Source organism: Triturus cristatus, chromosome 4_2, assembly GCF_964204655.1.
Source record: "Triturus cristatus chromosome 4_2, aTriCri1.1, whole genome shotgun sequence".
NCBI lineage: Eukaryota > Metazoa > Chordata > Amphibia > Caudata > Salamandridae > Triturus > Triturus cristatus.
The window spans coordinates 739,921,042-739,947,909 of NC_140586.1; the positions used below are offsets into that span (position 1 = coordinate 739,921,042).

The 26,868-nt window shown below is 47.2% G+C and overlaps 1 protein-coding gene across 1 annotated transcript in view; it reads right to left on the reverse strand.

Annotated features, from left to right (window-relative positions):
• Nucleotides 1-859: 859 nt before the first annotated feature.
• Nucleotides 860-26,868, reverse strand: part of RNF11 (ring finger protein 11) — a 179,851-nt gene continuing 153,842 nt past the window's right edge. Inside the window, exon 3 of the mRNA XM_085602650.1 lies at nt 860-2,614. Coding sequence (XP_085458776.1) covers nt 2,443-2,614 — 172 coding nt within the window. The 3' untranslated portion in view covers nt 860-2,442. The remainder of the gene's footprint in view (nt 2,615-26,868) is intronic.

A 26,868-nucleotide genomic window follows, 5' to 3' on the forward strand; every position in this document is an offset into this window, starting at 1 on the left:
ACACTTAAAAACGCCCATACTGAGGATACTAAAAATTATATTAAAAATGTGTTATATACCTATATTTTACGCTGTGTACTGCTGAATCAATATTCAAGAAAGATTTAACCTTAAAGTCAGAGGAAACGGACTGAACATTCTAAGCAAAATCAGTGCTTAATTTGAGTCAGTGGTTTTCGGTGCTAGGTACAGGCACTTCATTGTCAACACCGGCACTTCATGACAGTCTGCCACAATAAACACAAGGAGATGATGGGCGGAGCGCTGAAACTTTTCAGACACAGATCTGGGTTGAATCCATCATTGTTCTTTAGCTCACTTCGCCACCCCAGTTCAGACCCAGCTATATGCAAATCAGTCTTGACCCTGTGCCTCATGGGAACAGTCCAGCACGAACTGCCAAACCAGGTCTTCCCTGGACCAGAAACAAGCATCCTGGGACCGGTTTCGGGGTAACACCACAGTGGCGCGGTTTGTCTAATTTAGGTACAAGCACAGCAACAGTTGTTTATTAATTCAGTATACAAAAAAATGACAAAAAATTACCGCCATTTGTATAGCTTTTGGGGCCTTGAATAGTCAGAATTTTCACACTTGAAGGAGTGTGATGGCTAGTAGTTATGGTGTTACTGTAAGTGGCAGCGCTGCTAGTGGCAAAGGGCGGGGGAAGTGGCCTTCTGATGAGGGCCCCAGGACTTACAGTTTTACAAATTCAACAATAAGCAGAAATGAAAAATTTAGAGCAACTTCTGTGAAGATCCCGTTTTCTAATAACTCCATAACGGGAATCAGAAGAGGAGAAACAAGTTTACATCTTAAGAAATAGAGATATTTGTAAAGAAAGGAATGACGAGTTGCAGATTTCTAAACTTTTCTTTTTATGACATTTCTTTTGACAATAATGGAAATGAAGCTTTACCATACTGCGCCTGTTAATATTCAAACAATAGATTATGAAAAGTATATTTATAGATTAAAGTCTCACAGGACTTTTTCGTTAAATATGAAATCCGTGCATTAAAAGAAAAACAATTGATCAAAGCTCTACTTTGATCCACGCAAGACTTAGGCATGTTCAGTTCAGATTTAAGACTTTGCAATGTATCAGCTTTCATACGAGTGCATGGAAGTCATCGTAGTGCATCTCAGAAAACAAATTAGTATCATATCCATTATTTTCACCGTACTTCCATCTTTGATTGAAGCCTTTATTGATGAAACGTTGGTATGCAAATCACTTGCAATCCAGGTTCTCTAGCATCTATCAATTTAAAATCAACCCCAAATCCGTCAATCAGGGCACACTTCGTAGGTTTGATTAGGTTTTTAAAAAACAAATAGAAACATTTTGCACATACTGTTATTCACATCTTTTTTGCGCATGTCATATTTCACATTTGCTTTTGAGACCCAACAATCTACGAACTGCACCTAGTGACAGAAACATTAATGAAAATTAAGAGGTTTGTAGGTATGTTTTGAATACCCCATGAAATCTACAGGCACAAGAGAAGCACTTCTCAAAGGCTGAAATGCTAGATATCTCCTTGTAACAAGGTAGCTTCTCACACACCATCGCATTGCAACACTGTGTGTTCTGCATGGTTTTTTAAGATTGTGTGTAAAATTTGTGCTCCTAATGTAGTGGTCGATTGCATCTTAACCGTCGATGACTGCAAATCTAACATAGCACTCACAGGCTCAAGCATGCACTGCAGTGACAAAAACCTAATGTTGCTAAAACCTGAAATGTACTGTTCTCACCTCTCGATTCATTTTCATTATCATGACCACGTATAATATAACCCTATACAAAAAGTGCAGGGACTTTCACTGCTTGACTACAAGCCGAGGAGTCACCGCAACACCTAACTGCAAAATTAACACAGCACTTTTAGACAAGTGATAAATAAACTGCTTTCAAGCATAAGAGCCAGCCCCGACAATAACAATACACTATTTATAAAGACCTAAGGCAATGGATTCCATTTCAAATGGAAAAATAACTGTGCAAACAAGCTTAAATCTACGACTTTGTGCCAGTGTTATAAAATGTAGCCTCGGCCCCTATGTCAGCACCTTGTGAAGAGAGATCAGAACAAAGTAACTTTTTGGAGAATGTAAATACCCATGCTCTGGCAACTCAACGCAACTTCCGGTGGACAGAAAGCACCAGGAACAGTAAAACGCCGTTCTGCAAGCTCGGGGGTTCAGCGTATGGTTACAGTTTGAAACACGGGGCCAAGGCTTTGTGCACTTCCTACTTTTATGCGTTCCATTATTCAGAGCCTACTGGATATCTGCAGCCTTTCAAGAGTGCTAGGAACTTCTAGGAGCTATGCTTCATGTGTGCATGATCTTGGAGATCCCCGCATCTTCCGGCCAGTGACTAAGATTAAAAGCATGGTCAGGTTCTAGGGAGAGCTCAGAAGTCCTGGCGGCTCAGTTCGTTTCATAGGAAGAAAGCAGGGCGGCGTCCACCGGCTCCATGCAGGAGGGGCAGGTGAAGGACCTCATCAGCCAGTCGTCTATGCAGTCCAGGTGGTATATGTGCATGCACGGCAGGAACCGGATGGGGTCCCCGTAAACAAAGTCCATCATACAGATCACACACCTGAAACAAGAAGCAACAGCGTCAGTACGTTCATTGTGAAGCACAGGACGCGCGGCAGGCTCATGCCAACGAATTTCTTACAATCGGAGCTGGAGACTGGTGGCCACATTTTACTTTATGACAGAATGCCACAGAAAGGCTGTATAAGAGCAAAGGCTAGTAACCCACCTTCCAAAATATTCACATTCATTTCAGTTTTAAAAATGAATATCTATTTGATCACAATAAAAACAAAGTCAGAAAGAGAAAATCACTTACTTTCATTCTTGGTCTTCAGCATATTATTTAAATATATCTTCCAGTTTGGAGGAGATGCTTTTTCTTTTCAACTATAAAAATGCTACCTTCATCTTCATCATCAATACACTTTATTTCGGTAACATGACCATAAAAGTGCAAATGCAATAAATACATACAGTACATAAAAATAGCAGCCGTCATAGGTATACAGTCGCATGTCCAATGAATGACCAATTGATCATTATAGAATGTCATCTGAAGGGACTATAGACTCGAAACAATAAACCTCCAGAAATTCTAGAACTGGACTAAAGGAGTCCGCCCAGTTGAGTATCTAGTCCATGCCAATCTGAGGATAACAATCTTACAACTCGTGACTTTAAAATGGTCTCAGTCTGCTATTGCATGGTTCAAAGCAGGTTACACAGATAACAAACATTGCCTATAAGAATATAAATCTATTTGTGTACATCGAAGTTAAAAATGGGGTATTGGGTTTTAGTTAAAATGGTCAGATAAAAACCAAGACTTTGGGCCATTAACAGAGAATTTTCTAAAGTGCAATAAAAACTAGCCGCAAAACAGCCACTTAGTCTCCACATTCCTCTGCCAAAAATTCCTGGCAAATAAACCATTAATGCTGTTTAAAAAGGCCATGCACTGCAGATTGTCCTCGACCATCACCAAGGAGAGCAGAAATTTGGCTTGGGTGTGGGTAATATAATCATAGGGATGCCTTGCGTACACACCACATAGAGAACAAGAATCTTGAGACAGCAAATACAGTTGGTTGTCATACTTCAGGATCCTAAACGCTTCAAGTAAGTGCGTGGTCCCTAAGTCTCTGCACAGTTGTGTCAGCCATCTTGATCTGGATTTTCTATAAGCTGGGCAAAAGAAAAATACATGGAGCTCCGATTAATCTGCTTCACCACAGGCTGGACACCCTAAAGGAACGGAGCCTGCCCGTTTGTTGGAAAATGAACATAAAGGATGCGACCCATGCCTGAATTGGAAATAGAGTTTCCTAGCTAGGGCTGGCTGGATTTCGTCCAGGAAAGACTCAAAAGGAATATGCTACTTGCCAGTATGCATCTGTTCTTGGCATGTAGAGCTGCAGAGCCACACACTTAGGATAAGATCGCCATCTGGTGTTGGGCTCGGATGATTGCAGGTTGTTGTGGTCTTCAGAAGAAGCTTTTTGGTCACGAGATAGGTGACTCCTCCTCTGGACAACAGTGCGCATGGGCATCCACTCCATCCTCAGATTGTTTTTCGCCATGATGGGAAATGATGGAGTGTATAAGAATAAAGAGAAAGGATGTCCATGTGTAATGTCTAATTAAGACAATGCTGGAACAGATACAGGTCCCGGGGAGGTGGGGGGGCGTGTGTGGCTCTGCAGCTCTACATGCCAAGAACAGATGCATACTGGTAAGTAGCATATTCTGTTCGAGGCATACGAGCTGCAGATCACACACTTAGGATAGACTATATAGCAGTGTCTCCCCTAGCGGTGGTCACCTGTATCTGTTGCAGCAGTTTGGAATAGAGTTTTTAGGACAGCTTGGCTTACGGAAGCTTGTTGTTTGGATTGCACATCAACACAGTAATGTTTAGTGAAGGTGTGTGTGGTAGACCATGTGTCTGCTTTGCAAATATCTTCTAAGTGAATGTTCCCTAAGAATGCCATGGAAGCCCCTATCTTACGTGTGGAGTGCGCTCTAGGGGGGAACTGTAAGAGTGCGTTTAGCTTTTTGGTAACATATTTGGATACATTTAACTATCCACCTGGCAATACCTGATTTTGAAATGGGGTTGCCTTTATGTGGTGGAGAGAAAGCAACAAACAGTTGTTTGGTTTTGCGAAAAGGTTTCGTTCTGTCGATGTAATAAAGCAAGGCTCTTTTAACATCTAAGGTATGAAGGGCTCTCTCAGCTACTGAGTCTGGATTAGGGAAGAAGACTGGCAGCTCGACTGATTGGTTAAGATGGAAAGGGGAAATGACTTTTGGTAGGAATTTTGGGTTTGTCCTAAGAACCACTTTGTTACGATGTAGTTGTAGGAATGGTTCTTCAATAGTTAAGGCCTGTATCTCACTTACCCTTCGCAGGGATGTGATTGCAATAAGGAAAGCCACTTTCCATGTAAGGAATTGCAGTTCGCATTTATGCATAGGTTCAAATGGAGGGCCCATGGGCCTTGTTAGAACAATATTTAGATTCCACACTGGAGAAGGTGGTAATCTGGGAGGAATCTTTCTTTTAAGACCTTCCATGAAGGCTTTGATGGCTTGTACCTTAAATAGTGACAAGTGTTGTCGATTTTGTAAGTAGGCTGCTAACGCTGCTAGGTGTAGACGTATGGAGGAATACGCTAAATTGCATCTTTGCAAGTGTAGTAAATAGCAAATAATGTTTTGGATGGAAGCATCCAGGGGACGTATATTATTGTTAGTGCAGTAAATGGCAAATCTTTTCCATTTTGCAGCATAACATGCCCTAGTAGTAGGTCTTCTAGCTTCTTTTATGATATTCATACAGTCTGGTGGGAGATTGAGGTAACCGAACTCTAAGACTTCAGGAGCCAGATCGCCAAGTTCAGTTGCTGTGGATCTGGGTGTCTGATTTCTCCATGGTTCTGGGTTAATAAGGCCGGGGAAAGGCGCAGTTTTTGAGGTGGAACTAGCGAGAGTTCCAGAAGTGTCGTGAACCAGGGTTGACGTGCCCAAGTGGGAGCTACTAGAATCAGTTTTAGAGACTGTTGTTTGAGCTTGCGTACCACAAATGGAATGAGTGGGAGAGGCGGAAAAGCGTACGCAAATCTGCCTGACCAGTTCATCCATATTGCATTGCCCTTCGACTGTGGGTGTGGAAACCTGGTGGCGAAGGTTGGGCATTCTGCGTTTTCATGTGTGGCGAACAGGTCTATGTCTGGAAGGCCCCATTTTTAGAAGAATGGGAGTAGGACTTTGGGGTGTAATTCCCATTTGTGGATTTGTTGTGTCTGTCGACTTAGGAGATCGGCAATCTGGTTGTGAAGTCCTGGAAGGTGTTCTGCTAGCAGGTAGATGTTTTGGGGAATTGCCCATCTCCAAATGTTCTGTACGAGTTAGGACAGTTGGAGAGAATGTGTCCCTCCCTGTTTTTGTATGTAATACATGGTCGTCATGTTGTCTGTGCGGATGAGGACAGTTTTGTTCCTTAGATGTACTTGAAAAGATTTCAGTGCTAGGAACACCGCTAGAAGTTCTAGGTGATTGATATGGAGCAGTTTTTGTTGAGTGGTCCATTTGCCCTGAGTGGTGTGTTGTAGGAGATGGGCTCGGTTGTCAGCACTATTTGTGGAAGAGGCTCTAAGAACGGTCGCCCTTTGGACAGGTTGATGGTGTTCCACCATTTCAGTGGCGAAGTGAGCGACTGTCCACCAACACCAGATCGGTAAGTTGTCCGTGAGCCTGGTTCCACTGTTGTGCTAGACATTCTTGCAAGGGACGCATTTGAAGTCGTGCGTGAGGCACAATGGAGATGCAGGACGCCATCATGCCTAATAGTTGCATAAACACTCTTGCTGGAAGAGAGTGTTGAGTTAGAAATTTTAAGATGAGGTTTTGTATGTTGGCTATCCTGGGATAAGCTATGGCCTTGGAAGTATTTATGGTGGCTCCCAGATATTGATGTATGTGGGAGGGTTGCAGATGAGATTTGGGATAGTTGATGGTAAATCCCAAGTTGTGTAAGGTTTGAATAGTGCGGTGAGTGTGGAGAACGCATTTGTCGAAAGTATTGGCTTTTATGAGCCAATCGTCGAGATACGGGAAGACATGGATTTGTTGTCTCCTGAGGTGCGCTGCCACTACTGCTAGGCATTTGGTGAATACCCTGGGTGCAGTTGTTACTCCGAATGGGAGGACCGTAAACTGATAGTGCTGTCTGTCTACCACAAATCTTAGGTACTTCCTGTGAGCAGGATGCATGGGGATGTGAAAGTATGCGTCCTTGAGGTCTAATGTGGCAAGGAAGTCGTCTTGTTGAAGTAGTGGGAGCACTTGTTGAAGAGTGATCATATGGAAGTGATCTGAGTGTATGTACTGATTTAGGAGTCTGAGGTAGAGTATGGGTCTTAACGTCTCGTCCTTTTTGGGGATTAGGAAGTATAGACAATATACTCCTGTACCCTGATGTTGGGAGTGGAACTGGTTCTATTGCGTGTTTTTGAAGCAAAGACCGAATTTCCTGTTTGAGGGGTGTAAGATGGTGTGGTGACATTGGACGGTGTTTGGGTGGTATGTGTGGGGGGGGGGGTGTTTGTGAGTTCGAGGCAGTAACCAAACTGGATAATTTGTCTTACCCACTTGTCTGTTGTAATGGAATTCCAGACAGGTAGGAACTGTTGGAGTCTTCCTCCGACCGGAGTGGAATGGTCTGGGGGGAGTGGAGGCAAGTCACTGTTTAGTGGCTGGAGAGGTGCGGGTGTTGGTATTGCCGACCTCGGCCCTTGGTGTTGTTTCCCCTATATCCTCCTCTAAAATATCCTCTGTTGGGGGATGTTAGCGTGGAGGTTTTGAAAGTGGAAGAGGTGTCTGTCCCAACATTTTTGGAGACTCCCCTATAGAAGGAGCGTCGAAAGGAGCCTCGTGGTTGTGGAGACTGTAATGCTCCCATTGATTTAGCAGTCTCGTTATCTTTTTTCATCTTCTCAAGTGCAGTATCTACTGCGGGCCCAAATAGTTGCTCTTGGTTGAATGGTTGACCAAGTATTGTTGTTTGTACTTCCGGCTTAAAGCCTGAAATACGTAGCCATGCATGGCGTCTAAGAAGTATGCTTGTGTTGACCGCCCTAGAAGCAGTGTCCGCGGCGTCTAGTGCACATTTGATTGATGCGTTAGATAGGAGTTTCCCCTCTTGGATGAGGTCATTGGCCTGGGATTTGTACTGATCTGGTAGGTTTTGTAAAAGATCTTCTAACTGATCATAATGAGCCCTATCATATCGGGCTAATAGGGCTTGTGTATTGGCAATACGCCAATGGTTAGCAGCTTGTGCGGCAACTATTTTGCCCGAGGCCTCTAATAGCTTGGAATCTTTGTCTGGGGGCGGTGTGTCTCCTGTTTGGGAGTTAGCCCGCTTTCTTGCGTTTGAAACTACTAAAGAGTCTAGAGGGAACTGTGCTTTAATGTAAGCGGGATCTTGTGGGGCAGGTCTATATTTTTTTTTCAATTCGGGGGTTAAGAACCCTAGCTCTGACAGGGTCTTTAAAAACCTCTGTGGCGTGTTTTATGACTCCCTTAATCATGGGCAAGATTTGAACTGATTTTTGAGACTGTTCGAATGTGTCTAGAGGAAAGTCTTCTTCGGGTGTATCTGAATGCATGGTGACGCCATGGAAAAGTGCCGCCCTGTTTATCAGCTGCCCAAACCCTAGGTTGTCATCTGGAGGGGAGGGTTTGGAGGGGTATGTAGTGGGATCAGGAATATCAGGTAAAGGGTAAGCCCAGTCATCTAAGGGTGCCGTATCCGGGAGTGTGAAAGGATCATTAGGATCATTAAGGTCATCCGGATCACCCCCTCCCCCTAAGCCATCATCATCATCTTGTGGAAGTGGTGTATGTGAAGGAGATGGTAGAGGAGAAGGAAGTGGGGGCAGGGGGGGTGGGGTGAGAGGTGATATAGGAGAGGAAGGACGAATGGGTGTGGTGGCGGAGTCCTTCTTCCTTATGGGAGCTGGAGAAGGTGTTGTGTCCAGCTTCCTTTTCTTGTATGGCACAGTGGTGACATGTCCAGTTTTTGGATTGATATAAATCCTTTTTTGCGTGGGAGCAGGGCGAAAAAGTTCTTCATTGTCCGAAAGTGGCTTTGGTGCCGATTTTTTCGGTTCCGATCTATGTTTTGGATGATCGGTAGAGTCTTTTTGGACTTTAGACAGTTGTTTCGGTACCGATGATGGTTTCGGTGCCGGCGGGGATTTCGGTGCCGAAGAACTTTTCGGTGCCGGTGGAGATTTCGGTGCGGAAAGGGAATCTTTGAGCTTGATAGCTTTAGATGCCGGTTTATCAATAGGTCTCGATGGTTTCGGAGCCTGCTTCGGTGCCGAGAGGTCTTGAGTCTTCGGTGCCGAAGGTACTGTGGGTACTATAACATGTGGTTTGCTCGAGCCCGAGCCACCTGTAGGCTTATATTTCTCCGGAGCCGAGCCCGAGGGCGGGGCTTCTGAAGACTGTTTTCGGTCGCGACTGGGGCCAGCTGGCTGAGTCTTGACCAATGCCTTTTTTGGGGGGGTTGAGGTAGGGGCACTGGTACTCACTCGTTGCCCCGGAGTGATGAGGTCATCGGAATCGTCCGCTTCGGATAGGATTTGGAGATCTTCGGAATCTTCTTCCGGGACTAGTCCACTGGTTCTGGAGCTGGTCTGGCCATGATATGGCGTCGAGCTCTTCGGTCCCAGATGGTTTTCTTGGATTGGAATGCGGCGCAGGCTGGACAGCTGGATTCATTATGTTCCGGCAAGAGGCACAGGTTGCAGACCTCGTGGTGGTCACTGTGGGGGAACTTTGCTCCACATTGGGGGCATTTTTTAAAAGGTGTCCTTTCCATGAGCCGTGTCCGGAACCGGTCCGATTGAATTTCGACGTCGAGTTGTAAAGGTTTTTCGCTTCGAAAGCTGGATTTTCAGAAGTTTTCAGCCGGAGTGGAAAAGTCCATCCGAACCCAATGGCGGAAAAAAACAATCTGTGGATGGAGTGGATGTCCATGCGCACTGTTGTCCAGAGGAGGAGTCACCTATCTCGTGACCAAAAGGCTTCTTGCGAAGACAACAACAACCTGCAATCATCCGAACCCAACACCTGATGGCGATCTTATCCTAAGTGTGTGATCCGCAGCTCATATGCCTCGAACCTATAGTTATATTTCATTCCAATAAAAGGTGCTGTCGATGAACCTAGTGTTGAGCTCCTGTGTAGGACAGCAATTTCATGCCCCCTATAGCTTCTGACAAGTCAAGTCCTAGATGTTGCAAGGCAGGACACTATTGGATTGCTCCACTTGTTCATTTTGCTAATACTATGAAGTGTTTCTCTGATGTATGTGCACCAGAGTAGTTTCCCAGCCCCAGGAAGTCCCAGTACCTCCTCCAACTCATGCCTATAGGAAGTCAGTTCCGGGGTGGCCCAGATACGTCGCCAAAAAGTGAGCGGTCTTAGTCCTAGTTCTTCTGAAATTGGTCTAACACCTAGATCAAGTCTGAGTGGAACAAGTGGAGTACTAGGAGGGAGACTAGCTAACTGTTCTGAATAAGCTTTTCGTATGGCAATACCCCCCTAGTTCTGCCCCATACATGCTGGCACTCCTAGCTTGCACTTTGAACACATCGAGTGGCCTACACCTATCTACAGTTAGGGTGAACCCTAAATATTCAAAAGTGGATACCTTCTCAAGGGGGATGCCATTCAGGTGAGGATTGGGACGTGTGAATTTGCTGGATTGAAAGCCATGTATTTGGTCTTCTGGATGTTAATTACTAGCACTACTAGTGCTAAATAAAAGATCAAAGCTGACGAGAAAGTTTTGGATGCCTACTGTCGACTTGGAGAAGAAGGATGTCACCAGCAAACATTAATGCCGGTATTTTATTCAGCGGTACAAAAGGGGGTGGTGATGGACGGAGCATCAGAACCAATCAAACACTCACACCCAGTCAACAGATCTGGGTTTGATCAATCACCGTTCTTTAGCCCACTCTGCCACCCCAGTTCAGACATGGCCATATGCAAATCAGTCTGACCCTGTGCCTCATGGGAACAGTACAGCCCGAACTGCCAAGCCATGCCTTCCCTGGACCAGAAACAAGCTTCCTAGGACCGGTTTCTGGCATTTCAGCCGTCTTCAGCCAGGCTTGCTTGAATCCAGTGGCAAAGTGAGCAAGGGACTCAACGTCTGAGCATACCCTGCCAACTGAGGGCGAACAAAGCGGTACAAAAGGGGGTGGTGATGGACGGAGCATCAGAACCAATCAAACACTCACACCCAGTCAACAGATCTGGGTTTGATCCATCACCGTTCTTTAGCCCACTCTGCCACCCCAGTTCATAAGTTGGCAGGGTATGCTCAGACGTGAATCCCTTGCTCACTTTGCCACTGGATTCAAGCAAGCCTGGCTGAAGACGGCTGAAATGCCAGAAACCGGTCCTAGGAAGCTTGTTTCCGGTCCAGGGAAGGCATGGCTTGGCAGTTCGGGCTGGACTGTTCCCATGAGGCACAGGGTCAGACTGATGTGCATATGGCCATGTCTGAACTGGGGTGGCAGAGTGGGCTAAAGAACGGTGATGGATCAAACCCAGATCTGTTGACTGGGTGTGAGTGTTTGATTGGTTCTGATGCTCCGTCCATCACCACCCCCCTTTGTACCGGTATTTTATTCAGAGCAATCTTGGGGGCATCATTGTACTTCACCCTATTCAGCGCATCTACGAAGGCACTGATGAATAGACAAAATAAAGTGGGGACCAGCACACATCCTTGCCTGACAACTCTGTTGACATCAAGTGGCATGGAGAGCTCCCAGTGTTTCCCATATCTGATTTGGGAAAAGTTTCCCTCGTGTAGTCTCCTGATCATATGACAAATATATTGGGGAATCCCAATCTCATTTAGTACTGACCACAACTTATCTCTCGGTCCCAAGTCAAATGCTGTTTTTCAATCAACAAATATTACATAGAGGCTGCCACCCTCTAGAATGACTGTTTTCAGTATACAAGCTGGAGCCTAAGGATTTGGTCTATGATAGAGGTGCATTTTCTAAATCCTGCTTGAGAAGGGCTCAGGATGTTGTGGTCCTCTATCCAGTCCTGTAGGCGTACCAGAAGCTTCCAGAGCAAAGACTTTCTGCATCACATCAATCAGACTGATGGGTAAGTGGGGAGCCCTTCTTGTAGACTGGGATGATTTCTGCTCCAGCCCAGGTTTTGGGGATTGGCATTTCCCCCATCACAGCATTAAATATTGCCCACAAGCATGGACCCAGAGTGTTGGTTCTGAGAGTAAAAGATCCCCTGGGATGTTATCCATTCCAGGCGATTTGTGCAGAGCTATTTTATTGATGGCACTAAAAATCCTGAGCAGGGTTATCTCTGCTACAAAGCGCAGCCCTGGAGTTCCCAGATCCTCATGCAGAGCCTGGTAATAGTCGATCCAGGTTTCAGCCACAATATTGGGCTCAAATGCCACTTTACCTTCTCTGCAAGCTGCATTGACTAGCCTTCAGATCTTCAGATATCAGAGCCCTGCGAACAGAATCCCATTTTTCATGTTCGCAGGATGAGTTTAATAACTAACCTGTCTCTGGATTTTAAAGCTTCCACCAATGCCAATTTGGCTTTCTGACATTGCAGATTAAACCAGTAGTGTGGAGACTTCCTTTGGCGTCTGGATAAAATATCTCCTTTAGTTTGTTAGTGAGTTCAGTATGTATCCTATGACCCAGGCTAATGAAAAAATTGTGCAAAACCAAAGGGGATGATGGACGGAGTGTTGAACAATGCAAGCACTCACCCCCAGTCAACTGATCTGGGTTTAATCCATCATCATTCTTTAGCTCACTCAGCCACCCCAGTTCAGACATGGCCATATGCAAATCAGTCTGACCCTGTGCCTCATGGGAACAGTCCGAACTGCCAAGCCATGTCTTCCCTGGACCGGAAACAAGCGTCCTGGGACCGGTTTCTGGCTAATCAGCCGTCATCAGCCAGGCTAGCTTGAATCCAGTGGCAAAGTGAGCCAGGGACCCACTTCTGGGCATACCCTGCCAACTTAGGGCAAACAAAGCAAAACCAAAGGGGATGATGGACGGAGTGTTGAACAATGCAAGCACTCACCCCCAGACAACTGATCTGGGTTTAATCCATCATCATTCTTTAGCTCACTCCGCCCCCCCAGTTCAGCCATGGCCATATGCAAATCAGTCTTACCCTGTGCCTCATGGGAACAGTCCAGCCCGAACTGCCAAGCCATGTCTTCCCTGGACTGGAAACAAGCATCCTGGGACCGGTTTCTGGCTAATCAGCCGTCATCAGCCAGGCTAGCTTGAATCCAGTGGCAAAGTGAGCAAGGGACCCACGTCTGGGCATACCCTGCCAACTTAGGGCAAACAAAGCAAAACCAAAGGGGATGATGGAGGGAGTGTTGATGAAAAAATTGTACCTTCCTCCTTGATGACTTCGTTCAGTTCCATTAGGGAACAGCTCATTACCTCATATAGGGCTGCCATCATTTCAGGGGATTGCTGAATTACCGGACAACGTATTCTACTCCTACTAGTAGTAAGTGTTAGCCTCTCATCTAATGGTGTGCTTGCTGGAAATCCAGCTCGCACAACCTGTAAAGCAAGGTCCAGTGTCAGTGCATTATGATCGTGTCTGAGCAGGAAAGCAAAATCTACGACCATTGGCCATATCCTAGTCTCTACTAGGATGTAGTCAATTGAAGAAGAATGTCCATCCCAGTTAAAAAAGTGTGCGACCCATGAATGGCTGATTTTGTATGCCCGTAACAAGCCCTAACTGAATAATTAAAGGTGAAGGATTTAATCTGGAGGGCCAGGGGGGACCAGGTTTCGGTATATGGTGTACTCTGCTCTGGAATGGCCCATAGCCTGTCTTCTTCACAGACCGCATCACCATTGGTGTTGTCCAAGGGCTCGAATTGGGAGTTAAAATTGCTCCCTTTGACCAAATAAGTACTGTCTGTAATAAAAGACAGAAGAGAGGCCAATTGTTCCACAGTCCGGGATTAATGACTCATCTATTCTTGTGGGTCTAGAATAGACATTAATCAATGATATTTTGACCTTGGGGGAAAAAAGTGAGTAAAACGCACAAGATATCATTAGAGGGAAACTCGATCCTCTTGGCCATACATCCCAGGTGAGTGCCCACCCAAGTGGTGAGTCCAATGGATGGTCTACCCCTCCCTCCCCTAGTAATGGCAGCCGTTGAGAAGGTCACAAAACCCGGCCACAGTTCGTCCTCCCTAGACCATGTTTCCTGAAAGAGGCATAAATCAAACTGGTCTACAAAGGACCTCCAGTCAGTGGAATCGAATTTGTTCTTTAGGCCAGCAACAATGCAGGATAATGCCCTAAGTGACATTGGTGTTTCCTGGGTACCCAAGGTTGCTACATTGGGGGCATTACTATGGGGCGATGTCTCCGTCTGCAGCTCTAAACATCCACTCTCCCTTGAATCTGGTAGTGTGCTCCTGTTATCCGGGCCATCTATTCCGGAACATGGACCGCCTATCTTCGATAGCCTACTGTCCAATTTTGAATCCACTGGGGTGATTGTGCGTTGCATGATTTGAGATCCTATATGGGACAGGGACTTATTCGTTGGCACCCCCCTCCACTTCGTTGCTCGTACAAGCATTGGAAGGCTAGTCCTGTAACTCAATTCCTCCTTTCAATGGCCCATAGGCACACTACATTGCGTGGCCATTGGTCACGGCTAGTCCTCTCCATTGCCCCCCCTTAGAGACTTTCGCTGAGTCTGCCCATTTCTATGTTAGTTGTAGGGTAAAGAGCAGGGGCCTGGGTGTCTGGTATGGATGGCTACTCTGCCATTGGGTTGGGTTCAGGGTGGTCAATGCATTACTATTGTGTTCCCTAGTTAGTTGGACATGCGGTGGTAAATAGAAACAGCCAAGTTAGACTGGCTTGATTGCTGTACCCAAATCCTGTTTGGGAGAGTCCGCTGGCAACAGTCTTTGGATTTCTAAAATCGATCACAACATAATCCCCTATCTTTAGGTCAACTTCCTACCCAATTGACCCTGCGAGTCAGGAGGATCTCCTGTGCTCTGTCATAAGAACTTCCTATATCTAGCTAGCCAATACATGCATTTGTTGGTTAGTTCATTCTGAGTTTCTCTCTGTTTTTTTTTTGTTTTTTTGATCTGCGGGGCCCCTGTGAGGACAACAACGTATGGGGGTGAGGCATAGGGGTAAGTTAATGGTGGGGAAAGTTGCCATATCAGCTCTCCCAGGCTCAATCCGTTGCCCCTCCCCTGTGGAGAAGTGTGGCTCAATGATTAGAGCGGCAGACCCTGATGCAGAGGTCTAGCTCGGGACCAGGGTTCAATTCCCCGCCTCGGCGGGCCTTGGGCTCAAAAATTTCACGGACCGGATAATTCTCGCCTCGGTGCCTATTCCAATCATGGAGTCCCACTCTGCAACTCTGGGCAATAGCTTGCTTAATCTCCACAACGGCCCCCACAACGCTAAGGATGCCTGGCCTCCACCTTGGGGGTGCCCAGGAGTGGACGCCTCACAGGGAAAGCCAGGATGGGTTCCACAGCGGTATTCGTACAAGCGCCTTGAGACCCTTGCGGGTGAGTAGTGCGCTATACAAGTATCAATTTTTAGCCCTATCCAACCTCCTAGGCATACAATTACTCAAGTAGGCTCCATTAGAATAGTCCTCCCCTGCTAGCATGTCCCAACAGTCATTATTGCTAGTGCTGCCTTCTTGGGAACGCAATTTGGCTATCTACGACGATTCAGTGGAATGGGGGGATAAGTGGTCTGACAGATGGCGTCAATTCCCTTCACTATGGCCCCAGAAGTGCAGTTATAGATCTTATCATGTATCTTATCTCAAGAATTCTGTCACTCTGTACAGACGTGCTGCCAGGGGGGAGAGTTCTTCCCTCACCATGAGTTTGACCTGCTACTGAATGTCCGTTAGTAGGTTTATTGCCCATATGGGGTATTTAATACCATCTTGTGGTCTATCGATGGTACTGGAATCGGTCTCATCTGGACAAGGAGAGTTGTCAGGTGCTCCAACATTTGGCTTCCTGTGTTTGGGCACACCGCATGTAGTTTTTTTTGTCTTGTCAGGCTTAGGGAGGCCCTTTGTCTGCGGCTGCTCTTTGGGAGCGGCTCTGGTTTTAGCATGGTCACCCAGTTGGATGGAGGGGGGAGTTGGACTGATCACAGGAGCTAGCTGTGAGGGGGGGGGGGGGGGGGGGGGTGAGACCTAGCGGGGAGCGCAGAGGATCCAGGGTTAGAGATGGCCGCCTTTCGGTTAGTTCTATTTTGGTGGCCACAGCCCATATTGCTCTCTGCAACATTTGGTCGACTGACGTTGGTGGGAGGGATGAAGCTAGAGTCTATACATGTGACTTTTCTTGAAAGGCTCGCTTCCCCATGAATTCTTGGTTGTTTGCAAACCACCCGGCGACACCCCCGTTTGTATATTTGCAGGAGCAGCATGAAAAGCAAAGCAATGCAAACAAAGCCACACCACTGACCAAATTATTCTCTCACCACTAAGATAGACAGCCGTGTGGGATCCCTGGAAGACCAGAATGAATATGGCAGATGAGAGCTTTGGGCCAGCCCACCCTTGTCCGGGCCCAGTCTACACCTGCGCGCGTCTCGTGGGCAGGGAAGGCTCCACGACTGATGAAAGCACCTTCGGGCACTGGTGGAAGTGGGGCGGCTCTCCCAGCCGCTTGGGCTGCTGGGGCCTGTGGTCCTGCCACCAATCACTGTAAAAGTACTCAGTCACTGTGAGATGCAGGGTTCTATGCAATTAGATCGCCAGCTCTGCTGTGCTTAATTAGGTTCACCAGACCTGTAAGGTGTACATCACAATAAGTGAGCATCCCCACCTGGGATGATCAACAGTTCTTCCTCAGGATCTGTCTCCCAATGTGAAGGAGAACCTGGTAGAATTCATAGGGGTGGGTAGAGGGCAGCTCAGAGTCCCCCAGGCATTTAACTATCCCCTCTGGCCAGATGGAAAATGGGGCCTAGTTCCCCAGCAGTCAAAGTCATAGTATGGAACTTTTTAGATCTCACAAGAGAGGGGAAAGGCAATATCCGAGCTGTGAGGAACTGTCAGTAATCACCACGTCAGAGCGGCCCTAAAGTAATTTACCGAGCACATGTTCCCCCAGGTAATGCCTCCTACCCCTTGTGTATGGGGAAGTGGAATCTAGCCATCTGCGCACTATTCCCAGCCCTTGTGGTAGAGGAGTTGTTCTGGTCTGTGCAGAGTTGGACGCCCTCCCTGCATGTCGTTCTGGCCCACAAGGTTAGCAGTCTGGGCCCACGTTGCAGAATCAGTGACCTATACTGCGGAATGTCTTATTCAGTTTGGCAGGTCACGGCATATCTCCTTCAGGAAGTACAGGTTGGTCTGTCGGATACACGCCAGGTCACCGGCTTCCATAGCTGCAGCCCAACAATCCACCAGGTATCCATGCATGCCTGCTGATGTAGGGTCCCTCAGTTTGCCCTGTGGGGGTTTCGTTCGGGTACAGGAGTCTCCGTGTGCTCGTCCAACAGGTAGAGCAGGACTTGCGTAAACTGCTCTCCACCCAGCAGTTAGGCGTGGCCCTAGTCTGCCAATGTTTGGGCAATGCGGCTGCCGTGCCTCAGTCCTGCGCTGCAGCCACAGTCAGGCATGCTCCTGTTGCCCTCCGCCGCAATCCTGTGTCTCCCCAATTGCTGCGGCCCACCTACAGAGCTCCACGAGGCCGCTCAGCTCCAGCAGCTGGCGCCTGGATTTCCGGGTGCTCCGGTCCTCTTTGCAATGTTTCAGCACCACCTTGTCCCCATTCCTCCAACGCCACCACAGGTCAGTTCCGTGCAAGCTGCAGAACCCCCAGACTCCAGTCTTTAGAGTTAAGAATACTTTTATGTTTTGCCTGTGGAATTCGGAGAAAAAAATATGCTATACATACAATGACGAGCTAACTTAATGTTGTCCTCCAGTTGCTAACAGGCAGATCACTACCATTCAAGACACCTCTGGGAATATTGTGCGCACACACAGGAAAATCAATCACCTGTTCTCAGGCACTATGGAGACCAATGGAGAACAAGGCTAGCAGCGCTGATCATAATGCCTGGTGAATACACTTAAGAGGAAGGCCTGCCTACCCAAACTACTGCCAAAGCAGAGGCTTTAGATGTTCTCGGACAACAGAAGAAATTAGGAAAGCCATCTCTGATGGGGGACAATCCCCTTACCCACCAACAGTTCTTAATTTGTAAAATAATAAGTGCCAGGGCCCTCATCAGGAGGCCACTGCAGCTTGCACCTTCTATTTCCCCTACCAGCCCTGCCAATGACAGAACCAACATAAATAACTACTAACCATGACACTCCCACAAATGTGACAATTCAGACTTTTCCAGGCCCGCAAAGATATGAGAAAAGCTTTGGTGGCAGATTATTTTAATGTACATTGAGTTGTTTTTTTTTTTAAAACAAAAGAATGCTCATCTCTAAACTAGACAAACAGCGCCATCATGTGAAACACTGCCATAAGTGCTGGTGTTGACAATTGAGTGCCAGTGCCGAGCACCAGAAACTACAGTCTCAAATTAAGCACTGCCAACTCTTAACCCCAGCCGATGCACTACTGGTGGAGTTTTATGCCACTCACATAAAACTACTGGTTCTATGACTGCTTGAAATATGCAAGGCTTTTGCCAAGAGTGAAACATTACCTAGCTGAACTAGGAAGGCATTGATGGAAAATCAGTAAAAGGGGTTATTAATTGGGGGAGGTGGGGTGTGAGATAGTGGATTATTAGTTGGAGTGAATGCAAGTCCACTTCAAGTAATAATGGCTCTATTCCTTACTAGGGCCAGTTACTTCTCAATAATTTAAACAGGAGCTCAACCCTTAGTGGATGCAGCACAGAGCAGGTAGGTTTAACTTTGAAATTTGTAAAGTATTTTTCAGTGCGAAAACTGTTATTAGGTAGACAACACAACTGAATGAAAATCCCACTCCAATTTAAAATAGAGAATATTTTATGACTAGGCACCGAAAGGACTAATTGGATATAGGGAATGATATGATTTTTCAAATTTTGATGTTTTTGTGGGTCAAAGTCAAACGTTATGGCTGACAGCCGTGGAGCGTGGGTCAGATACAGGGACCAGGTTTGGCGTGTTGATAAGTTATCTTCTAACTTAGTCTTTTTTTTTTTTCAAGAAAATCCTCGCTGGCAGCCCGCTGCAGTGCAGGAACTCAGTGGGAGCCTTGTCACTGGAAAGAAGTTCAATGCTCGACATCTAAATCAGAAAAACTCAGGAGCGTGCAAAGTCCAAAGAGCAGGCCCAGGAAGGTGGGGTGCTGCTCGGCGCTGGTCATGGCGAAGTCCTCTATGTTCGGACTTGGAAACTTTTCTAGAAGTCCGGATCCTTTCAACTGGGTAAACTAGCAAGTTAGGCCTGACAAGCAGTTAGACATCGGTGGCTGCGGTCTGGTTGTAGCCTCTGGTTCTTGGTCTGAAAAGTTCAGAAAAAGTTTTCAAGTGTCTAGTCTTGCAAATATGGAGGGACAAAGAGTACACTAACACCAGCCAAAGGTTCAGGATCTTTGGGACATCACTTGAGGGTACGACTCAATCTCCCAGAAGCCACCAGCCGGGTCCAGGGCAAATTCAGTTAGAACCGGTCGGCTGGGCTCAGCAGAGTCTAGGCTTCTTGCAGCCTTTTGTATTCCTAGAGCTTTACAAAAGCTAGCCAACTAGACCTTTCAGTCCACTCTTCAGTCCTGGGCACAAGTGGGGAGTAGGTCTAGCCGTTCGGGTTTCTCTCCACAGGTTAAACACCACGTGCCATCCTTCTGTCTGCTCTAGGTCCAGAGATGGTCCAGAGATTTTCTGAGTAAAGTACCCAAGAGATTCAACTTTTATGCCTGGCTCTAGCTTGTGGGTGGGGGAAACTCCCGGGCAATAAGGAAAAAGTTTTGAGGGGCAACACAATTCACTTCATCATTATATGGCATTTGGCCCAAAACAATCCCACAGGGTCCTGCTTTGCCAAAATCCAACTTGGCAAACCAGTTCTTGCCCTAGTCAGAGCTCTGGACGCACCCCTGAGGTGTACCTACAGAAATGAAGAACTCCTGTCCGCAACATTGAGATTGGTGCCACTCCAACTACTTGAACAAAGGCATGGGCGGGCCTAGGTGTGAGTTACATCTGCTGGTGACAGGGGTTGCCCCTTTGAAACTTGTGCAGTTGATGGGCACATCACGGACACCATCTTGTCAGGGGGAGGTCACACCCGACCCACCCAAGGCCTTTTTGCTTTCTTTCCTGGCAGTCATTCACACCTTCTTTCAGGAGGCCAGCAGGCTTGTAGGTGACAGTTTGGTATTAACTCTGAAAACTACCAGAGGCTTCTGGCAGAAAAATGCCAACTTTCTGAAAGTGCCATTTTTAAAATTGGGATTTAAAATCCAACTTGACCAATAGATTGGATTTTAAATTAATATGCATTTGAGTCCCTGAAACACTTTTCTAGCTATTACAAACAGAAGTTTTGGATTATTCGGTGCTATAATGTAACCCAGTGATTTTCAATGGGAGAGCCAGTCTTGCCATAGTGAAAAACGACAGATTTTTCACTGCCAGAACATGTAAAACTTAAGAGCACATGTCCGACTTATTAAATACATGCACCATGCCCTCTGGGCATTTAAGGATTACATTAGGGTTGACTCCTAAGTATCAAAAAGGAAGGGTTAGGCCTCACAAATTAGTCATTTTGGTAGATCAAATTTGCAGTTTTAAAACTGCCCTCTCATGCTGCAGCAACAGGCCTGAAGCCATGCTTTGCATCGTCACTTTAATGGTGGCAAAATCTGTGCTGCAGTCCACAAATGGGATTTAACTTACTGGTACTAGGTATACTCGGTACAATGTATAAGTGACTTATAGGTGAGTTAAATGTTCCAATTAGGATTGTCACCCAATGTGACAAGTTTTTAGGAGTCAGAGTACATGCACTGGGGTCACGTTAAAAGGGATCCAGTGAGTAGAATCCAAAAATCAACAGCAGCAGTTAAAACAAATTAGGGGTGAATATAAAAGAATACAGATTTTCTTATAAGGTGGTACCACTACCAGAACAATAAACCCACTCTGGTTGGATCAAAATGCAGTTCTGAGAGAACCTCAGTTAGGACTTGAAATATCCACTTGCATTTGCGAGCCAGATTTAATTAGGGCGAACAATTTTTAGGTCCTACTCGCCCTTTCTGGTGTAGGTAGGAAAACTGACTTTCGGCCTCTGTCTCTGAAAGCAGAGCAAATGTGACAAGATAGCAAGATTTAAAGACATCTTTATTGCTAACCAAGTTAATGAGCAATAAAAATGCCTTTAAATCTTGTTCACTTGTCACATTTGCTCACAAAGGTCAAGTGCACTACAATTAGGTCGAGTAGATTTTTGAAGTTACTAGTCCTGTAGGTCTAGTAAGACTTTTTTGATTTTTCGAGCCATGTCCGTTCAACCCCTGGTAGCTATGGCATAAGCAGCAGGAAATCTCCAGAGAAGTACATGCTAAGTTTAAAAGCAGTACCAACAATTTTAAAGTGAACAACAAAAAAAAAACAATAAAATTCCCAAACCAATTACTAAAAATCTAATGAGCAAAGGCATTGGGAGGAGTCAGACGTCCCGACGGGCCAGAATCGGGAAGAAACCGGACAGAACACGCAACCATATCCCGGATCAGTTAGCGGTCTAGCAGCACTGGGGAAGGAAACTGAAGGGTACATGACGTCACCCGCCCCGGACAAACAGAGGGTGGGACCCAGAAGGAGGTGTGTCCGATGGTGGAAGGAGCATAGTGAGGACGACCGACACGGAAGCAGCGGTGACGGAGAAGCCAGAAGAAGGAGGCGGAGTACCGAAGGAGCTGGAGAGAGAAAGTGACGGCGGAAGCGAGACCGCAAAGGCAGCGGAGAATGCGATCAAACCCGGCGGCCCGGAGGAGAGGGAGGACGCCCCGGGTCCCTACACCACGGCCCAGAACACGAGTCGTGGCTCAAGGCGAGTACCGTTAGGGGGAGCATTCTGGTGGGGGTGGTGGGGAGGGGCGGAACCATAGGGCACGGTGTGTTGCTTTTGTTAAGAAAATCGCCTGGACCTCCCTCACTGCACACCTTTTCCCTTCCCCACACGGCTTCTGGTGGTGGTGGCACATAGTGTACATAAGCTAAGAGCTTGGACACTAAAACCCGTTTTGTCTGCTATTTGTTTTCTTTCCATCCCTTTTTCTCTGCCCTGGGAAGACGTCAGAGCAACGCCTAGAACAAGACCGAGACCCGAGGAGCCCCGAGGTCGGCGGCCAAGAAGAAGGAACGCGTTACTTACCTGTAACTGCGGTTATCCAGTATTGGTATCTTTCATAGATTCACATGCCTGAATCATTCCCCGTCGTCGGGAATGGGAGTCACCGGTAAATAACAAAGTAATGTCCAGAAGACATAAGACAGCCATAGGCCTCAGAGGCCTTAGCTTAGTAAGCTATCCACGTCCTTATGTAAAAAGGACCAAATTTTGGCCAGAGCCAATCAGCTAACACCACCCTCTAGAACCTTCCTGGTAGGAGCTCTAGTCCCTCAGATTTTCGTGAGCACAGTGCTAAGCAGCTGTATACTGAGAGATCCGAGAGAGCCCTTCCAGGGGAGGCGGGTGGGTTGCATGTGAATCTATGAAAGATACTAATACTGGATAACCGCAGTTACAGGTAAGTAACGCGTTCCTTATCCAGTATTAGGGTATCTTTCATAGATTCACATGCCTGAATCAGAGTAGCAAGCAGTGAAAAAAGCACATTTCGAAAGATATGGATAACATACAGGTATTAGATAACCACATCTATCTGAGATAAACAACAGTGCTACTGTAAAGCAATGAATAAGTAATGCATACATTATAGTGCGAAATGTGCATAAACTCAGGATGGTGGGATGAAAGAAAGGGCTCCCCTCTATTTAAAAAGATGGCGTAGTACCGCTTGGCCCACTGACGCATCCTTCATGATCTCCGCATCCAGGCAGTAATGCTTGGTGAAGGTATGCGGCGTCTTCCATGTGGCCGCTCTACAAATGTCCACAATGGGCACCCCAGCAAAAAGAGCCATGGAAGTAGACATGGCCCTTGTGGAGTGGGCACGGACCGTTGTTCTCAACGGACGTCCTGCCTGTTGGTGACAGAAAGAAATGGCGAAGAAATCCAGCGGGAAATGCTCTGTTTTGTGAGCGGAAGCCCTCTTCGAGGTCTGCTGTAGGCTATGAATAGCTGATTTGATTTACGAAAAGATTTCGTTCTCTCAATGTAAAATTTCAAGCAACGCTGAATGTCTAGTGAATGTAGAGTTCGTTTCGCCACTGTTTGTGGATTTGGGAAGAATGATTGTAAAACAATAGGTTCGTTGAGGTGGAAGTGAGATGGAACCTTGGGAATGAAAGCTGGATTTGTGCGGAGAAGGACTCTATCCTTTTTGAATTGCAGGAATGGGTCCTGGATAGAGAATGCTTGGAGCTCTCCCACTCGCCTTGCCGAGGTAAGAGCTAGTAGAAGTGCCACCTTCCAGGAAACAAATTTAAGGTCAGCTCTGTGGATGGGCTCAAACGGGTGCTTCATTAGTTGAGCTAGAACTATGTTAAGGTGCCAGGCCGGTGGAACAGGCTTTACTGGAGGGAATGTACGAAACAGTCCTTTCATGAATTGCTTTATGAGTCTATGAGACCATAAAGAGGGGCCGGAAGAAGATCTTCTGAAACGTGAGATTGCAGCTAGGTGAACTTTAATGGAGGCATGAGCAAGACCAGATTCTGCCAGATGTAAAAGGTAGGGTAAGACTTGTCCTGGGGTGGAAGAGAAAGGATGCAACTTATTCGTCTTACACCAGATACAGAATCTTTTCCAATTGAGTGAGTAGGTCTTGTTGGTACTATCTGCTCGAGCCCGAGCTAGAATTCGTCTGCAGTCTGGAGGAATGTCTAGGCCCCGAAACTCTCTGAACTCAGGAGCCAAGCTGATAACCTGAGAGAGGCTAGATCCGGATGTTGAATCTGCTGATCGCTGAGCGTCAGAAGAGATGGAAACGTTTTCAGCCTGATCGGAGGTTCCTGGGAGAGGAGGTGAAGTTCCGAGAACCAGTGTTGGCGTGGCCAAGCTGGGGCTATCAATATCAAAGTGCAAGGTTCCGCCTTCATCTTCCGTAGTACCCTGGGGATCAGGGGAAATGGCGGAAAGGCGTATGCAAAGACGTTGCACCATGCTATCGAAAAGGCATTCCCTAGGGATCCTGGTTGGGGATGCCAGCTTGCAAAGTATTGGCATTTGGCGTTGCGTTGGGTGGCGAATAGGTCCAGCTGAGGTGTGCCCCATTGGGCGAAGATATTGTTGAGGACCTGCTGATCCAGTTCCCACTCGTGGCACGCTGCCTGCCTCCTGCTTAGATAATCTGCCAACACATTGTGGGTGCCTGGAACATAATCTGCTCGGAGAGAGATGTTGTGGCGGAGCAGCCAGTTCCAGATTTTCTGCGAGTCGCGCGAAAGTGTCAGTGAACGAGTCCCTCCCTGCTTGTTCAGGTAGTGCATTGTCGTGGTGTTGTCTGTCCGGACAAGCACTACTGAGTTCTTTATCCTCGGGAGGAAAGCCACTAGAGCTAGGTAGACTGCTCGGAGCTCTAAAAGGTTGATATGAAGCATTTTCTCCGAAAGGGACCCCTTTCCGCTTATCTGTAGCTCCTGAAGGAAAGCTCCCCAGCCTTCCAAGGAGGCGTCCGTGGTGATTATATGAGGAGTAGCAGGAAGCAAGAAAGGCAAGCCTTGCGAAAGGTTCTTGGGGCGAACCCACCATTGCAGAGCCTGTTTGATCGCCGGGGTTACTTGGATGACGTCGTCGAAAGACCCTGTACACTGGATCCAATGGTTCGACAGAGCCTCTTGTAGGGGTCGCATCCGTAAGCGGCAATGTGGGATTAATAGAATGCAGGAGGACATCATCCCGAGGAGGGATTTGAAGAGGCGCACCGAGAGTGTCTTTCTTGTCATTACCTGGAGTGCCAGAGATTGAAGTTTGTCCTGGCGTTCCTGTGACGGGAATGCTTTCCTGTGGATGGTGTCTAGTGTGGCTCCCAAAAATTGCATGCATTGGGATGGTTGCAGGACAGATTTGTCGTGGTTGAGAGTGAGCCCCAGTGACTCGAAGAGTGTCAGACAAGCGTTGGAAGATCTTATCACGCCTTCTTGTGATGGGGACTTGATAAGCCAGTCGTCTAAATACGGGAAGACTTGGTGGTGGAAACGGCGTAGGTACGCCGCCACTGGTGCTAGGCATTTGGTGAAAATGCGTGGCGCCGATTTGAGCCCAAATGGCAGAACCCGAAACTGGTAATGCCTGCCCGCCACCATGAAACGCAGGAACTTCTTGTGGTTGCGGTGTATTGGGACATGAAAATAGGCGTCCTGAAGGTCCACCGACACCATGTAGTCGTTTGCGTTGAGTAAATGCAAAACCTCCTGTATGGTAATCATTCGAAACGACTGTTTTTTCAGAAATTTGTTGAGATTTCTGAGGTCCAATATGGGTCTCCATTTTTTCTCTTTCTTTCGGATGAGAAAGAAATGGGAGTAGAACCCTCTACCTCGTTGGCTTAGGGGAACTTTCTCTATAGCTCCCTTTAGAAGCATAATCTTTATTTCTTGGAGTAATGGGCGTAGGTTTTTGTGAGCCCTTTGGCGGGGAGGAGTTTGAGGAGGAATTTGTATGAATTCCAGGGAATGGCCGAATTGTATTAATTGGAGGACCCATCGGTCCGTAGTTATCGTTTGCCAATTTTTGAGAAAATGGGAGATTTTTCCGCCAATCTTGTAGGGTGGAGACAAGTTTGTGACCGGCTGCATCTGGAAGTCATTGCCGCCGCGCGGCACCCTTTTGTCTTCCTCCTCTGTTACGAAAGGAAGTTTTGTGGTAAGACGACTGTTGTCGCTGCTGAGATTGTGGACGGTACTGCTGGGAAGAGGAGAAAGAGGAACGCTGTTGAAAGTCTCCTCTGGAGGAAGTCTGACCTCTTCCTCTGGACCCACGAAAGGAAGGGTTCAGAGATTGCAGAGACCCCAGGGCTCTGGCAGTATCTGTATCTTTTTTGATACCTTGCAATGCCTCGTCAATAAGAGGACCGAATAGAAGCTGGCCATCATAAGGCATGTCCAGGACTTTTGTCTGGACCTCCGGCCTGAAAGAAGTTGCCTTGAGCCAACCCTGGCGCCGGAGAACAGCCGCACCAGCCAGCTGTCTAAAACCTGTGGAAGCAATATCCATTGCACAGTCTATCAGTTCCGTGGCAGATCGTTCACCCTCCAACAGAATCTTCCTTGCCTCTTCTTTTAAGTCAGAAGGCAAATCCGCTAGATATGGGGCAATGTCCGCCCACATTTGTCGGTTGTACCGTCCCAATAGTGCAGTAGCGTTGGAGGCACGCACTGTCAAGGCTGACATAGAGGAGAAACGTTTCCCTATGTTATCCATACGTCGCCCTTCTTTATCCGGCGGAGCTGTCAACAGCGCAGCTGGGTTGTTTGCCCTCCTCTGCGCAGCCTGAGTGATAACCGAGTCCGGCTTTGGATGGCCTGTAAGACAAACCGGAGCCGTGTCCGGAGCTTTATATTTCTTGTCCAGGCGTGGTAGAACCGGTGGCACTGATGAAGGGTTCTGCATTATCTTTATGCCCTGGTCCCAAATATAATCAATTATCGGAATTGCCCGGACGGACTTCTTGAAGGGTTCCTTAAAGTCATATAAGAAACAGTCTTGTTGATGCGAAGGCATCGGGATCTGGAAGCGCTGGGCCGCTCTTTCAATGATGTTGTGGAAACCGCTGATGTCGTCGGGCGGTGAGTCGGCTGTGGTAGGGACAGGCGAAACAGGAGCCGGAAGGATGTAATCGTCCCATTCATCTTGTTGGGATTGGACGTCCTGGAGTTCTCCTTCCTCAGGTTCCTCCTCCTCCTCCTCCTCCTCGTCGTCCGTGGTGGGCCGAGGCGGAGGTGCCGTCCTCTCCAAAAGCAGTGGAGGCGGTCGTGGCCGTGGAGTGGAAGGCCCCGCAGGCATCGGTGGAGGTGCCGGAGTCGGAAAACGCTGCTTATAGTCCGTTATTAAGAGCTGAAGGTCTGTGACCAA